We start from the raw sequence: 14,555 nt of genomic DNA, 5'->3' as shown, positions 1-14,555 counted from the left end.
AATGTTTACTGTTCTGTCTGCCGCAGGGTTCCTTGAATTCAGCTAGCTTTACAGAGTGCTATGTGCTAGCCATAAAGTCATAAAAATATGTGGGTTTTCTTTTCTTGGCAAGATTGCTTTAGCCCTAAACCATTCAAGCCAACTTCTCCAATAGAGAGCTTTCTTCCCCAACTGCCTTGGACCCCTGATTTCCCAGCCGTCCTTCAAAGATGGCCTCGGGAGCATCCCCCTCCGAAGCCCTTCCTGGTTCCTCCAGCTGTATCCCTCCTTCCTTCCCTGCACCGCCTCGTGTCACAGACCGTCTTACTCTTCACCCGCCTTGTCCTCTTGACTGGACAGTGAAGACCCAGCTGTATCTTGGCCTTCTGTCTCATCAGCACAAGGTTTTACATCCCAAATACCAAACACGCTTGCTGGCCCAGGTATGAGCAACTCTGCCCTTAGGTCTTGGATTACTAGGGATAAACACGGCTGTGTGATCAATTACCTCGATGAACACAGTCTGCTCCTATAGTTTCTCAACTCCAACAGCAGAACGATCAACATAAAAGTTTTCAATGTTTTTCGTTCTGTAGACAAATACTCTTCTTCTATCTGAACTCACATGCCCTCACTGACACAGGCGCACAGAGATACAATCGCAGGGATGTTTTAAAAGGCAAACATTATAGCCTTCCAGGTATGTTTAAATCGATTTAATATAATGTTAATGAAATGAAATACAATGCTTGCAGATAAGGCACTTTCTGGAAGCTGTTTTTGCCAACTCTTTTACAAAAGCGATACCTATCCCACTCCCCCACACTAAACAGTTCTTCAGGCCTTGCCTAGCAGGTGAGAACTAATCACCAAGGCAATTCGTTTCTTTGAACTGATAGAACAGGTGGGCCAAAAGCAGCCGTAACTGCAGGACGGTGCTTGGAGCCACAGTCTCTGCGGGGGGGAACACGACCACCCCGGCTCAAAATCAACGCATCTCCACTGGGGAGACTGGGCACATGCTTACATCATGTGATTAGAACCATTCCAGTTCTAATCTTTTCATCTAATCATTTCATCACTTCACTGTTTCCTGTTTGCTGTTGTTTTTTAGTTGCTGAGCTGTGTCCAGCTCTTTGCAACCCCATGGACTGTAGCCTGCCAGTTCGTCTCTCCATGGAATTCTCCAGGCAAGAATATTGGAGTGGGTTGCCATTTCCTTCTCCAGGAGATCTTCCCGACCCAGGGATTGAACCCACAGTCTCCTGTATCAGCAGGCAGATTCTTTACCACTGAACTACCTGGGAAGCCCCATTTCCTGTTTAGGTATGATTTTAAAATGCACATAATTCATGCAGCTCAAAGGGAAAGGGTGGGGTAGTGGGGGAGAGTAGATAGCACTTGCTGAAAGATAGCTCTGAGAAATAAATGGGTATTTTGGCTTTTTTTTTTTTTTTTTTGCTGCACCGTGAGGCATGTGGGATCTTAGTTCCCCTACCCGGGATCCAACCCGTGTCACCCGCATTGGAAGCATGGAGTCAACCACTGAACTGCCAGGGAAGTCCTGAGAAGGAAAAGTTCTGATAGAGACTGCAGTCAGTGTTAGAACCTACAGCACTATGTACATACATATATGTACACATGAAGTTTTTGCAATTAACACTGTGAGATGCTTTTTTTTTTTATGCTGTGTAGTGAGCAGGGTTTTCTCAGGTGGTAGCTATTCCCTGGAGCCCTCATCCTGTGGTTCAAATAAGGCAGCACACCCGTCCAACCTGTTGAACACTTCGTTAGGCAACACCTGAAGGGCTTACAATGAGGAAATGCCTTCAGGCTTTCCCACCTTCCCTGCCCCCAGCCATTCCCAGAGGCTCCCGCAGGCAGAAAGGGGACAGGCCGCATCTTCCTGAGAACTGTCTGCTCCAGCCCACAGCCTGTACTCCGGTCCAGGTGCTAGTCCCAGGCTGATTTGCCATCTCTCCTCACTCCAAAGGGCCCTAGAAGCGCTGTTCCCTCTGGAAGCTGTCAGCAAGAGCCTAAGCCAGTCTTAACAGAGCAGGGGAATCTGAAACTGCTGAAAGCAGAAAACCACCAGGACTTGCCCTTCCCTCCGAGGGACTTCCAAGGCTTTCGGAGGACTGTGGGGCTGGCTTTCCCTATAGCTCTCCTCCAGGGGAACAGAAAATCAGTAACTGCTTTTGTTCACCTGGCAACTGGACCAAGTGATCTGATAGAGAAACTTCTGTCCAGAGGACTTGGGATGGGGAGGGAACCCGGATCCGGGAGACGCTGGTTTCCCGGCCCCCCAGCCCCCTTAAGTTTTGAACAGCCCCCGGGACTCGAGGGGAAAGGCCGCAGAGGGGAGTCCTGGGCTGCTCCGGAGAGCAGCGCCCTACTCACCGGCTCCCCGGCTGACTTCAAGCGCCCCAGGTGCGTTGGTTTTTCCAACTGTGAACACTATTTTGTCCCAACATCATCACAGGGGTTCTGAGAAATGATTCTATGTCATTCTGGCCCGGAACCTGAGCCGGTTGATCTTAAACTGTTTGCAGGTTCGGGGGAGTTGGGTGGGGGGGCGGTGGGATCGGAGGGGAGAAGGGAGACTTAAGGAAAGAGGGGAACGTAAGAAAGTAATCTGATTTTCTTTTCTTTTTTTTTTTTCTTATTTCCTTTTTCAGAAAAAAAAATCTCCTTTGTCCGTGGGATTCTCCAGGCAAGAATGCTGGAGTGGGTTGCCATTCCCTTCTCCAGGGGCTCTTCCCGACCCAGGGATGGAGCTCTGGAAGGAGAACCCAGGGTCTCCTGCACTGCCGACGGATTCTTTACCGTCTGAGCCACTAAACTACCAAACCCTGTCTCGGCGTGCGCGCTGGACACCGCCGCGGGGCGAGCATCAGCCAGCCCACCTTCCGACAGCCGCCAAGCGGCTGTGGGGAGACGGTGCGAGGCGCAGGTAGAGGCAAGGACCGAGGGCTCAGACGGCCCGAAAGGAGAATCCTACTTAGGACAGTTGCTTAACTTGGGCGCTGCCTGCGGTTCTGAACTTTTCTCTCGAGTCCGTCCACACGGGAAGGGGCAGTGTCTACGCCGCTGTCTCCGCGGCAGCGATCGTGCGGGGGCCCCTCTAGACGCTCCATCACCGACGCCTGCCCCTAAGTGTGGCTTTTGGAGGTGTCCGCGTTCGGGTGCCCGGGTCCCGCAACTCCCCGTTCTGCACCCCAGCATCCCTGCGGCCCCCGGTTCCCTCCTCCCACCGTACGACCGCACCCCCCGCCGCTCTCCGCCCCAAATCCTCAGCCCCCCGGCTCCGTGAGAGTCTCGGAGCCCCCGGCCCCGCTGAGGCACCGCGCGCGGGGAGCGCGCAGGGAGCCGGGGCGCGGGGCGAGCGGGGCGGGCGGCCTCCTTACCTGCAGCCGGCCGAGCAGCGCCAGCAGCACCAGCGGCGCGGGCAGCGGGCGGCGCCGCCGGGCGCGCGAGGCCATGGCGCGGAGGGCGGGGGACGGCGGCCCGCTCTGAGGCCTCTGCTGCAGGCGCAGCGGCCTGGGGCGTCGGGTCCGCCCGCCCCGCCCCGTCCAGCCCCGCCCAGTCCCGCCCCGTTCCCTGGCACCCGCCCGGCCCGCGCTGCGCCCTCCTCCGGCAGCGCCCGGCGCGGGGCCGGGACTCTGGGGGCGGCGCCCGCGTCCCGCGCGCTCTGGGGCTGGAGGTGATCCGGGGGCTCTCGCCGCGCCCCCGCGGAGCTCCTGCCTTCGGGAGGCTCCCGCAGACACTGCGGGCCCGCATCCCGGGACCCTCGGGGGTTAGATTCCCCTGAAAGAAGGTAGCCCGGTGGCCCCGGCCCGCCCGGCGCGCGCCCCAAGCCCGCGCTCAGGCTTCCAGGCCGGGACCTCCCGAAGCGAATGCCCCGCGACCAAGGGTCAGGCGGAGAACTCCTCGCGATCACTGCCGAGGGCGCAGGTTCAGTCCCCTGGGGGTTAGCTCAGCTCAGTTCAGTTTAGTTCAGTCCAGTCGCTCAGTCGTGCCCAGCTCTTTGCGACCCCATGGACTGCAGCACGCCAGACCTCCCTGTCCATCATCAACTCCCGGAGCTTGCTCAAGCTCAGTCCATCGAGTGGGTGATGCCATCCAACCATCTCATCCTCTGTCGTCCCCTTCTCCTCCCGCCTTCAGTCTTTTCCAGCATTAGGGTCTTTTCAAATGAGTTGGTTAAGACCCCACAAGCGGCGCGCCTTGGCCAAAGAAGAAAAGAAAGAGCAGCCTGTGGCTGACAGCAGAGCCGGACAAGCTCTTGGAAAAGTGTCAGAGACACCCCTCCAAGCCCTCCCCACTTGGGTGCTTGTGCTAAGTCGCTTCAGTCGTGTCCAATCTTTGCGACCCCATGGACTGTAGCCCGCCAGCCTCCTCTTGTCCGTGGAATTCTCCAGGCAAGAATACTGGAGTGAATTGCCTTGAGGCTTGAACAACCTAATGAATGGGAGAAAATACTTGCAAATCATGTAGCTGATAAGGGAGTTAGACAGTAAAGAATCTGCCTGCAAGCAGGAGACCCAGGTTCGGACTCTGGGTGGGGAAGATCCCCTGGAGAAAGAGCATGACTACCCGCTCCCGTGTTCTTGCCTGGAGAATCCCACGGACAGAGGAGCCTGGCGGGCTACAGTCCAAGGGGTCGCGAAGAGCCAGACACAACTGAGCGACCAACACTTCACTTCGATGTGATTATAAATATGGTAAAATTTAAGTCCGGCTATTTGTTCTCTATTCCATCTTTGCTCATTTTTTTCTTACCTCCTTTTGGATGATTTGAGTATTTTTAGGGTTATGTTTTTTTTTTCTCCATTGGTAGCTTATTTTATATACCTCCTGTTTGTTTTGTTTTTTTAGTTCTGGGTTTGCAATATGACTATGGCATCACAGTCTGCCTTCAGATGGAACCCTGCCACTTTAGGTATAGGTAAGACCCTTACACCAGCATACTTCCATTGGTGCTGCTGGTTGCTTTACTTTCTGACTCCCTCCTGGGCAGCCTGAGGGGTACCCTGCCCAGTTACTTTTGCGCCTTTTGGAAAGCAATCTGTAGTGTTGGTTAAAAAAAATTAAAAGTGCAAATATCCTTTGGCAAAGCAACGACATATCATAGTAGAAAAAGCTAGTCACAGAGTAATATCGTCCCCCATGTCTGTAAAAAATAATAAAAAACATGATTTTACTTATCTAAGCAAAGAAAGTTTCTGGAGAGACAACAATAGCAAATACTAATAGCATATTTACATTTACAAATTCACTTAATCCTTGCAACAGTTTTGCAAGGAATAATATACCCTTTCTACAGATGAGGAAACTGAGGCATAGAGGTTAATAACTTACCCTTGGGTCAGCTGCAATAAGTGACAGAGCTGGGATTCAAACCTTGGATGTCTGGCTCTGGAGTGTGTCTTATTACTAAGCACCAGTTTTTGCTCAGGTTTTAAAAAATTGAATTATAGTTGATTTACAACACTGCGTTAGTTTATATAGTGAAGTGATTTGGTTATATTTATTCTTTTTTCAGTTATAGGTTATTACAAGATACTGATGGTGCTATACCATAAGTCCTTGTTGCTTACCTATTTTAAATATAGTGGGTATATATCTGTTGACTCCAGATTTATCCCTTCTCCCCTTTTCTGTTTGGTAACCATAAGTTTGTTTTCTATGCCTGTAAGTCTGTTTCTCTTTTCTAAATAAGTTCGTTTGTTTCTTTTTTTGTTTGTTTGTTTTAGATTTCACATATTAAGCTAACTTACTTCACTTAGTATGATAATTTCTAGTTCTATCCATGTTGTTGCAAATGGCATTTCATTCTTTTTTATGGCTGGATATTATTCCATGGTGTGTGTATCACAACTTCTTTATCCATTTATCTGTTGATGGACATTTAGGTTAAAGCACCAAATACTAGCATTAGGTGAGTTGTAAAAGAAAAAGTAGAAACTACTCATTTTAACTTTTGACGTTCCTAAGCTGTTTACACTGAGGAAAAAGTACTTTTGTACTAACTGACAGGTATGTAAGTTTGGTAAATAGAGGTTAAAACTCCAGATGAAGTAAGTATAGGAATTGTACAAAATTACAGATTAAAAAAATATTTATCTGGCCTATTGTTGTCTTGAATGTGGAGACAGACTTTCTGGAAATGGCTGTGTGTGAGATTCTGATTTTGATAAAAGGAACTGACTTGTGGGAGAGGGTGCACTCACTGGGGCACTTCATGAGAAATACCAAGGCCTACTCCTGGCATATTTCCAACATCAACCCCTTCTTTTTTCAAAAAAGATTAGGGGACTTAAAACTTCTGCTTGGAAAGTCCCAGAGGTGAGTGTGCTGGTTTTGGAAGCACTCTAAACAACAGAATGCCCGGGTTAGCATATTAAATCTACTAAAACAAGTTTAACTGAAGAAAATAATTACTTTTAAAGACTCTATTTCTATATTTACAGCTCACTCAAATAATTCAAATACTTTATAGAGATTAAATAGAATTAAGTAGAATAAATTTGTTGTTAACAAGATCATTAAAATGAGCTTGTTATTATGTTAAATAATAATTTATTATTATTATAATAAATAGCATTATTATGAGAAACATGAAATTTAAATCAAATACTATTTTCCCTATTAAGTGAAGAATGCTTGCACTATAACTAAAGAGATTTCTCATCATTTACAGAAAGTGTTATTTATCATTTTTATAAGTCCATTTATAAGCACATGTACAATTAAATTTTGGTTATATGTAATAAATGAAAAATTATTTTAAACAATAGATGTTTTAACACTTATTAAACATTTCCAATTTTTACAGAGTAATCAGCCAATGGTGATTTGTTTTATTTGTACCAGGAAGAAAAATAAAGGAATCATAGCTTTATTTGAAAACTGTTTTATGTGGATAATGTGCAACTAAGCCTGGAAAGCCTTAGTACTCCCCACTTCTGCAAGAAGTTTTTAAGGTTCAAGAATCAAAAAGGTAAATTAAAATATGGCTGTCATTTTTGTTTCAGGTGAATGGTTTGTAAGTATTATATCAATAGTATTGTATTTTAATGGTCTGTACTAGGCACCAGAAAATAGATACAATCTTGTTAATAAAATGCTTACAAATGTCCACATGAATGAGAATTAATCAGCTTATATAATTTTTTTCATGTGGTGACAGAAAATAATCACTGGGCACAGAGCTAAAGCAAATTCATAAAAAGTGAAGTCATTAAGTGAACATCAGACTTTACAAATCTTTCAGTAAAAGCTCACTAGTAAATACAAATGCTTTTATTATTTGCTCTGTTTGCTCTTCCTGTCATCTCACCCATAAAACACTTTTTAAACCAAAGTAAACCTTGATAAATAAGTGTTCACTCACAGATAAATCAAGGGGCAATACTATCCCTTAATGACATGAAGAAATTTAGTATCCAGGTCTGTGAGAGAGACCGGCCTGTCAAACCCTTCCTGAATTGGGTCTTGTCAAGTTTTGCTGTCAGTGTTTTGCTGGACAAGACTGAGGTATATGGAAGACCTTCGAAAAGTTGTATAATATGGCATTATTTTTCCTTAAATGTTTGGTAGAATTCACCCGTGAAACCATCTGGGCATGGAGGTTTCTTTATGGCATGGTTTCACATAACAGGTTCACTGTATTTAAGAGACAGAGTTCGACAGAGTTTCTGTTTCTTTCTCTGTTGGTTTTGGTAAGAAGTGTGTGTGCGTGTGTGTGTGTGTGTGTGTTTAAATAGAAGTATGTTCATTCTGTCTAATCTTTTAACTTCACTAGTGTACAGTCATTTATAAAATCTCATATTTTTAATGTAGTTTGTAAGGATTTCTTCTTTTTAGTTTCTAATACTGGTAATGGCAGAAAGAGAAGAGGAACTAAAGAGCCTCTTGATGAAGGTGAAAGAGCAGAGTGAAAAAGTTGGCTTAAAGCTCAACATTCAGAAAACTAAGATCATGGCATCTGGTCCCATCACTTCATGGCAAATAGATGGGGAAACAATGGAAACAGTGAGAGATTTTATTTTCTTGGGCTCCAAAATCACTGCAGATGGTGACTGCAGCCATGAAATTAAAAGACGCTTGCTCCTTGGAAGAAAAGCTATGACCAACCTAGACAGTGTATTAAAAAGCAGAGACATTACCTTGCCGACAAAGGTCCGTCTACTCAAAGCTATGGTTTTTCCAGTGGTCATGTATGGATGTGAGAGTTGGACCATAAAGACTGACTGCTGAAGAACTGATGCTGTTGAACTGTGGTGTTGGAAAAATTCCTGAGTCTCTTGGACTGCAAGGAGATCCAACCAGTCCATCCTGAAGGAAATCAGTCCTGAATATTCATTGGAAGGACTGAAGTTGAAACTCCAATACTTGGGCCACCTGATGCGAAGAGCTTACTCACTGGAAAAGATCCTGATGCTGGGAAGATTGAGGGCGAAGAAGGGGACGACAGAGGATGAGATGGTTGGATGGCATCACCCACTCGATGGACTGAGCTTGAGTAAGCTCTGGGAGTTGGTGATGGACAGGGAGGCTTGGCGTGCTGCAGTCCATGGGGTCAGAGAGTTGGACACCACTGAGTGACTGAACAACACCTGGTGATTTATTTATGCCTTCTCATTTTCTTGGTAAGTCTTGCTGGGGTTTAATCAGATTTATTAGTTCAATTCATTAGAATCAAATTTTTATCTTTCTTCATCTTCCTTATTGTTATGTTTGAGTTTTCTATTTCATTAATTTCTGATCTTTATTGATTCTTCTGCCTCATGGTTCCTTTCAAACTTCTTAAAATGAATGTTAATTGATCTTAAGCCTTCTTTTCTCACTTATGTATTTAAAGCTGTATGTACAGCTCCCTGTAATCATGGCTTTAGTTTTATCTCACAAGTTTCATATTTCCCATTATTTAATAAAAATGTTTTCTAATTTTGTCATAGCTTCCTTAACCTGTGGATTCTTTTAAAAGCACATTGCTTACTTCTTTAACATTTTATATTTTCCTGTTACCTTTTTAAAAAGAAAACATACTTGGCTGTACTGGGTCTTAGTTGGGGCATGTGGGATCTAGTCCCCTGAGCAGGGCTCGAACCCAGGCCCCCTGCATTGGGAGCGCAGAGTCCTGGCCACTGGACCGCCAGGGAAGTCCCTATTTATCCTTTATTTGCTCCATATGCCTTTTTGCCTCTGTGAGATGCTACCTAGGATCACTTTCCTTTTGCTTGAATTACTTTCTAGGGTTTTTCTTTGGTGTGAGTCGGCTGGTAACAAATTCTGTTTTGGGGGGTTTTTTTTATAGGGGAAGAGGGTCTAAAAATACCTTAACTTGCCTCCATTTGAAGTCATAGGGTGGCAGTTATTTTCCCTCAGCATTTAAAAAACATAATTGCTTTGTTTTCTGTTGATATGCCAACTATCATCCTTACAGTTGCCGCTTTTAAGATCTTCTCTTAGTATTTGGTTTCCCGCAGGTTTACGCTAACGTGAGTAGGCTTAGTTTTCTTTGAATTGATCCTGTTTGTGATTCATGGCCTCTCTTGATATTTTTTGATAGCTTAAAAGTTTTTGTGTCCACTCTCTCTTCAAATAACATTTCTGCCCAATCTCTCTATTCCCTTCGGCCCCAAATGACTTTTACCCTCTTTTCTGTGTTTTGCATTAAAAAAAAAAAAAAAAATCTGTGCTGCTTCCTGTTTCCAGTCCCACATGCAGGGAGCCTGAAGCCGCCACTCTGTCCTGACGAGTCAAAAGCAATCAATGGTTTCATCGTCGTGTCTGACTCTTGCGGCCCCATGGACTGTAGCCCGCCGGGCTCCTCTGTCCACGGGATTGTCCCAGGCAAGGATACTGGAGTGGGTTGCCAGTTCCTTCTCCTGGGGATCTTCCCGACCCAGAGATCAAACCCTAGTCTCCTGCACTGCAGGCGGATTCTTTACCTACTGAGCCACCGGGAAATCAGTAACCCTCCCTAAATCCATTTAAGAGAAGGGAGGTACCAGGGCATACCACTGCCCCCCAAACTGGAGAGACTGACAGGCAAATACAGAGAATCACAAATTATCAGAGCAGAAAACTCACAAGCTATAACCTCTGTGGGAACCAAGGCAGGGGTGGAAAAACTAGAACTGTAATCGATCAATTGCTGCAGGCCCAGAGAGGACAAGTCTAAGAGTCACAGACTCCAGGGATCCCCGTCAGAGGCCCCTCCTCCTCGTTTGTTCTTACCTCCAGGAGCTTGACCAGATTCACACAGCAGACGTCAGAGAAAAATCCCCTTAATCTCTAACCCTTCCCTCTGGGCACACAGGAACTCAAGGTCTGTCTTCAGATTTCTCATCGACATCCTCAGCTTCTTCTCTTGGACTCATCTTATGCTAATTGAATCCTGATTACCCCTTGGTAAAAACACTGCCTGCAGTGTAGGAGACCTGGGTTCGATCCCTGGGTTGGGAAGATGCTCTGGAGGAGGAAATGGCCACCCAATCTGGTATTCTTGCCTGGAAAACCCCATGGACAAAGGAGCTTGGTGGTCTACAGTCCATGGGGTTGCAAGAGTCAGATACGACTTAGGGACTAAACCACCATCACCCCTAAAACATCACCTTCATTGCTATTTTTTAGAGTGGAGGCTTTTCCATTTTGTTTCCACAGAGCTCTGTGCTCCTAAAGGCTGGACAGGTATAGTATTTGCTTTTCACGTCTACTCTCAAAGGAAGCTCTTTCCAGCTCACTTACATATTGTTGACTTTATTTAGGACCATCTGTGCGATTGTTTCCCCCCTTTCCCAGCTCGATTCTATGGGTCTATCACGATGATAATTTCTTTGCAAGAGGTTTACTATCCTTGTCTTTTCTCCTCATCTTTTGCACCTGGAAAAACCTAGACCTGGTTCTCCTTTATTGTAGGTATACTTCACATCTGTTCTGACCAGCTAATTTTGTCTGGAAGAAAAAACAAACAAACAAACAAACCACAATTGTGTTAACTGCCTTTCTTAAAATTTGTAATTACTATTCTCAAATCAGCTTTCACAATTGCTTGTCAATTTAACAATTCTATCCATAATACTCTGCCATTCTTGGAGACAAAGATTTCTACCTTCTTTTTCCTCAAACCTCCAAAACTTTCCACATGCCGGCCACACTATCTTTGCTTCATACTTTACTGTGAAGAGATGGAAAACCCCAAACCTTCCCAGCACTACATCTACCAAATTACCTCCAGTGCACCTATTCTCTCCCAAGTACGGAGGAGGCCCGACGCGTTCGTGTCCTGAACCGCGCCCCTCGGGCCGTCTCAGGGACCTCACTGTTCCACAGCCGTTGCCTACTGCTGCTGTTGCATCACCGTTCTCTCAGTTTGCAGCCTATGTACAGATCTAATTTCTCTTGTTCCAAAACTCCCCTCCACACCTCTCCTGGACCTCACGTTCCTTGCTAGATGCCAGGGCTTCTGCTCCCCTTTATGGCAACATTTCCCGTCCCTGTCTCCCTTCACACTCTGCAATCAGGCCTCTATTTCCACCGAAGCCCTGAGCTTACTACTGACGTCATCAGTGACTGTAATCTTCCGCCGATCTTAGATCCACCCTCCTACTGACTGCCGAGGGGCCACCGCTGCTCCTTGGGTGTTCTTTGCTTGCAAGAAACCACCCTTTCTTGGTTTCTCTCCAGCCTCACTTCCCTTGAGTCTTTGAGCAGCTCCTCCTGCTGTACTGAACTTCCAGATACCAGAGCGTCTCAGGGCTCAGATTCGGGTCTCCTCCACGGTTACTCTCTCCCCAGGCCATCTCATTTAGTTTCAGGGTTTTACTCAAATATCAATGACTCCACGACCTGTATTTTCAACCTTGACCTCTGTTGAGACCCAGACTTGGATAACTAACTTCTCATTTGACCTCGAGACACATACCTCTCAGATATCTCGATTTTGGCACATCTCAAATAAAACTGTAGATTCACTCCTAAAATTTCCTTACTGTTATCACTATTTATTCAGTGAATCCAGCCAAAAATCTCAGTGACACCTTTGATTTTTCTTTTCCCCTCACTCTTCATACCCAAGCTGTCATGCCAATATTACGTCCCAAATTTCCCTCAGGTCTGCCCTTCCCCCTCCATTTTTGTCCAGGCTGCCGTCATCTCTTGCTTAGACATTGCCTTAGCTTCTGCCTGCAGCCTCTGCATGCTTGCTGGGTCGCTCAGTCGTGTCCGACTCTGCGGCCCCATGGCTGTAGCCCACCAGGCTCCTCTGTCCATGGGATTCTCCAGGCAAAGATACTGGAGTGGGTTGCCATTCCCTCCTCCAGGGGATCTTCTTAACCCAGGGACCAAACCGTTCTCTCTCGTGTTTCCTGCATTGGCAGGTGGGTTCTTACCACGGGTGCCACCGGGGAAGCCCCTGCAGCCTCTACTCCTGCCTCTTTCCAGGGCATTCTTACAAAGCCTGCTGCTGCTGCTAAGTCGCCTCAGTCGTGTCCGACTCTGTGCGACCCCATAGATGGCAGCCCACCAGGCTCCACTGTCCCTGGGATTCTCTAGGCAAGAACACTGGAGTGGGGTGCCATTTCCTTCTCCAATGCATGAAAGTGAAAAGTGAAAGTGAAGTCGCTCAGTCGTGTCCGACTCTCCAATGCATGAAAGTGAAAAGTGAAAGTGAAGTCGCTGTCGTGTCCGACTCTTCGCGACCCCATGGACTGCAGCCCGCCAGGCTCCTCTGTCCATGGGATTTTCCAGGCAAGAGTACTGGAGTGGGGCGCCATTGCCTTCTCAGGTCCAACCATAATGTAAACTGGATCAACTCAGTCTACTACTTCAACCATGTGAAAAGAAAGTGAAGCCACTCAGTCAAGCCCAACTCTTTGCGACCCCACGGACTGTAGCCTACCAGGCTCCTCCATCCATGGAATTTTCCAGGCAAGAATACTGGAATGGGTTGCCATTTCCTACTTCAGGGGATCTCCCCGACCTAGGGATCGAACCTGTGTGATCTGGCTATACTCCTCTCCAGTTTCATCTGTTGATACACCATCACATTCAAAATGCTGGAGTCACATTGGTCTTCTTTTTCCAATTCCCTAAACACACCAAGGCCTATGCACACATTGCTCTTTTTCCTCTTCCTGGTCTCACATGGGTAAATCTTCCTAATTTTCAGGTACCATGTCACCTTACGGAGGCCTTCCAAAGTGCTCACCCTAATTAAGGTACGTCTTCCTCAGTCCTGCCCTCTCAACCTGTTTGTTTCCTTGCCTGGCTGCAAGCTCGGTTCTATGTTGGCCTTCTTCATTGCCTCCCGTGCCTAGCACAACACAGGTACTCCATAAATAATACACATGTCGAGTAGTGAATGACTTTATAATCTTTAGAAAGGGATGGTTTTACTACATTTACAAATGGCTTAGAAACCATGGTAAGGTCTGTTGATAAATGGGCTGCTCAGAGCCAGAGATACGAAGACGAGCTGCGTCGAGCTCTTTAGGCCACGTGCGCACGGCACAGTGCCTCACTTGTGCTTTTCTTCACTGCAGTTGGCTATCACTGTTCAAAGATCCACAAGGTGGGTCTACACAAAGTTATGTTCTTAAAGGTCAAATAATGGCCTAAAATAGTTTATCTTAAAAAGCAGATTCGTGAAAAGACAACTCAGTACACACTGATTTCACGTCCCCAAACTTTATAGTTTAGTTCAGAGACTATTTATTTGAACCATTTTTTCTTTTCCAATAAGGAAAGGAAGCTTGATAGCACCTGAACTGATACCCCATTAAAGTTACCTAAATTACTCACAATTTCAATCAGGTTGTAAGTTAATCTGATGTTTAGCAAGTAATCTCTCAAAAGGGGTGCTGATGCCAACAGATGAAGGTCAAAGATGCTGTGTATAGAGGTATATACATATAGTGATGCTACCACTCAAGCATCGTTCTCAGATTAATACAGCAAAATTGTTACCTACAACTCGTGTGGATTTCTGAAAAATTTTAGTCTCTGGCTTGCTTTGGAGCATAATTTCAAATGAACTTTTCATTACTTTGCAAACTTTGCTTTTATTTGTATCATTTTTACCTCTGTTTAAAAAGCGCGAGGATGGGAGTTTTCCAGCTTGTTTTGGAAGAACACACCCAGTTTCATGATTAGTGTCTGTCTTGTCTTTAAAGAATATATTTTACAGTAGAAAGCCATGTGAAAATAAATGTAAAGTCTTACTGACATTAAGATGTTTAATAGCATAATAAGAGGGACTCGAAACACACTGCATATCTTGCTGGCTGGTGCCTTTCATGAAAACCTGTTAGTATTTGGATAAATGGATTCACAAATTAATAAAACTATCACATTAAAAATACATTATATTTATTCACCAGGTAACAAACATACTAATGTTACTATGGTTCAAAGCAAATGAGAATTTAAACATTTTTTCTTTAAATCATCTCAGAAATGTTTTCATTTTATACAACACAATGCTTTTTAAATAAAAGTAAACTAGAAGAGGTAATTTATAGAGATTATATTCCTAAATTAAAATATATTTAAGTGAATATACAGTT

The 14,555-nt window shown here is 45.5% G+C and overlaps 1 protein-coding gene across 2 annotated transcripts in view; it reads right to left on the bottom strand.

The window, feature by feature from the left end:
• Positions 1-3,548, bottom strand: part of TNFRSF11A (TNF receptor superfamily member 11a) — a 60,008-nt gene extending 56,460 nt beyond the window's left edge. Inside the window, exon 1 of one of the 2 annotated variants that reach the window (XM_043889110.1) lies at positions 3,387-3,548. In XM_043889110.1, the coding sequence (XP_043745045.1) occupies positions 3,387-3,461 (75 nt within the window). In that variant the 5' untranslated portion in view covers positions 3,462-3,548. The remainder of the gene's footprint in view (positions 1-3,386) is intronic. The other variant, XM_043889109.1, reaches the window with a different exon arrangement.
• Between the last annotated feature and the right edge of the window lie 11,007 nt (positions 3,549-14,555).

The sequence above is a fragment of the Cervus elaphus genome, chromosome 27, assembly GCF_910594005.1.
Source record: "Cervus elaphus chromosome 27, mCerEla1.1, whole genome shotgun sequence".
Classification (NCBI taxonomy): Eukaryota; Metazoa; Chordata; class Mammalia; order Artiodactyla; family Cervidae; genus Cervus; species Cervus elaphus.
Note: the sequence above shows the minus strand (reverse complement) of the source record. Positions and strands in the feature narration are given on the sequence as shown.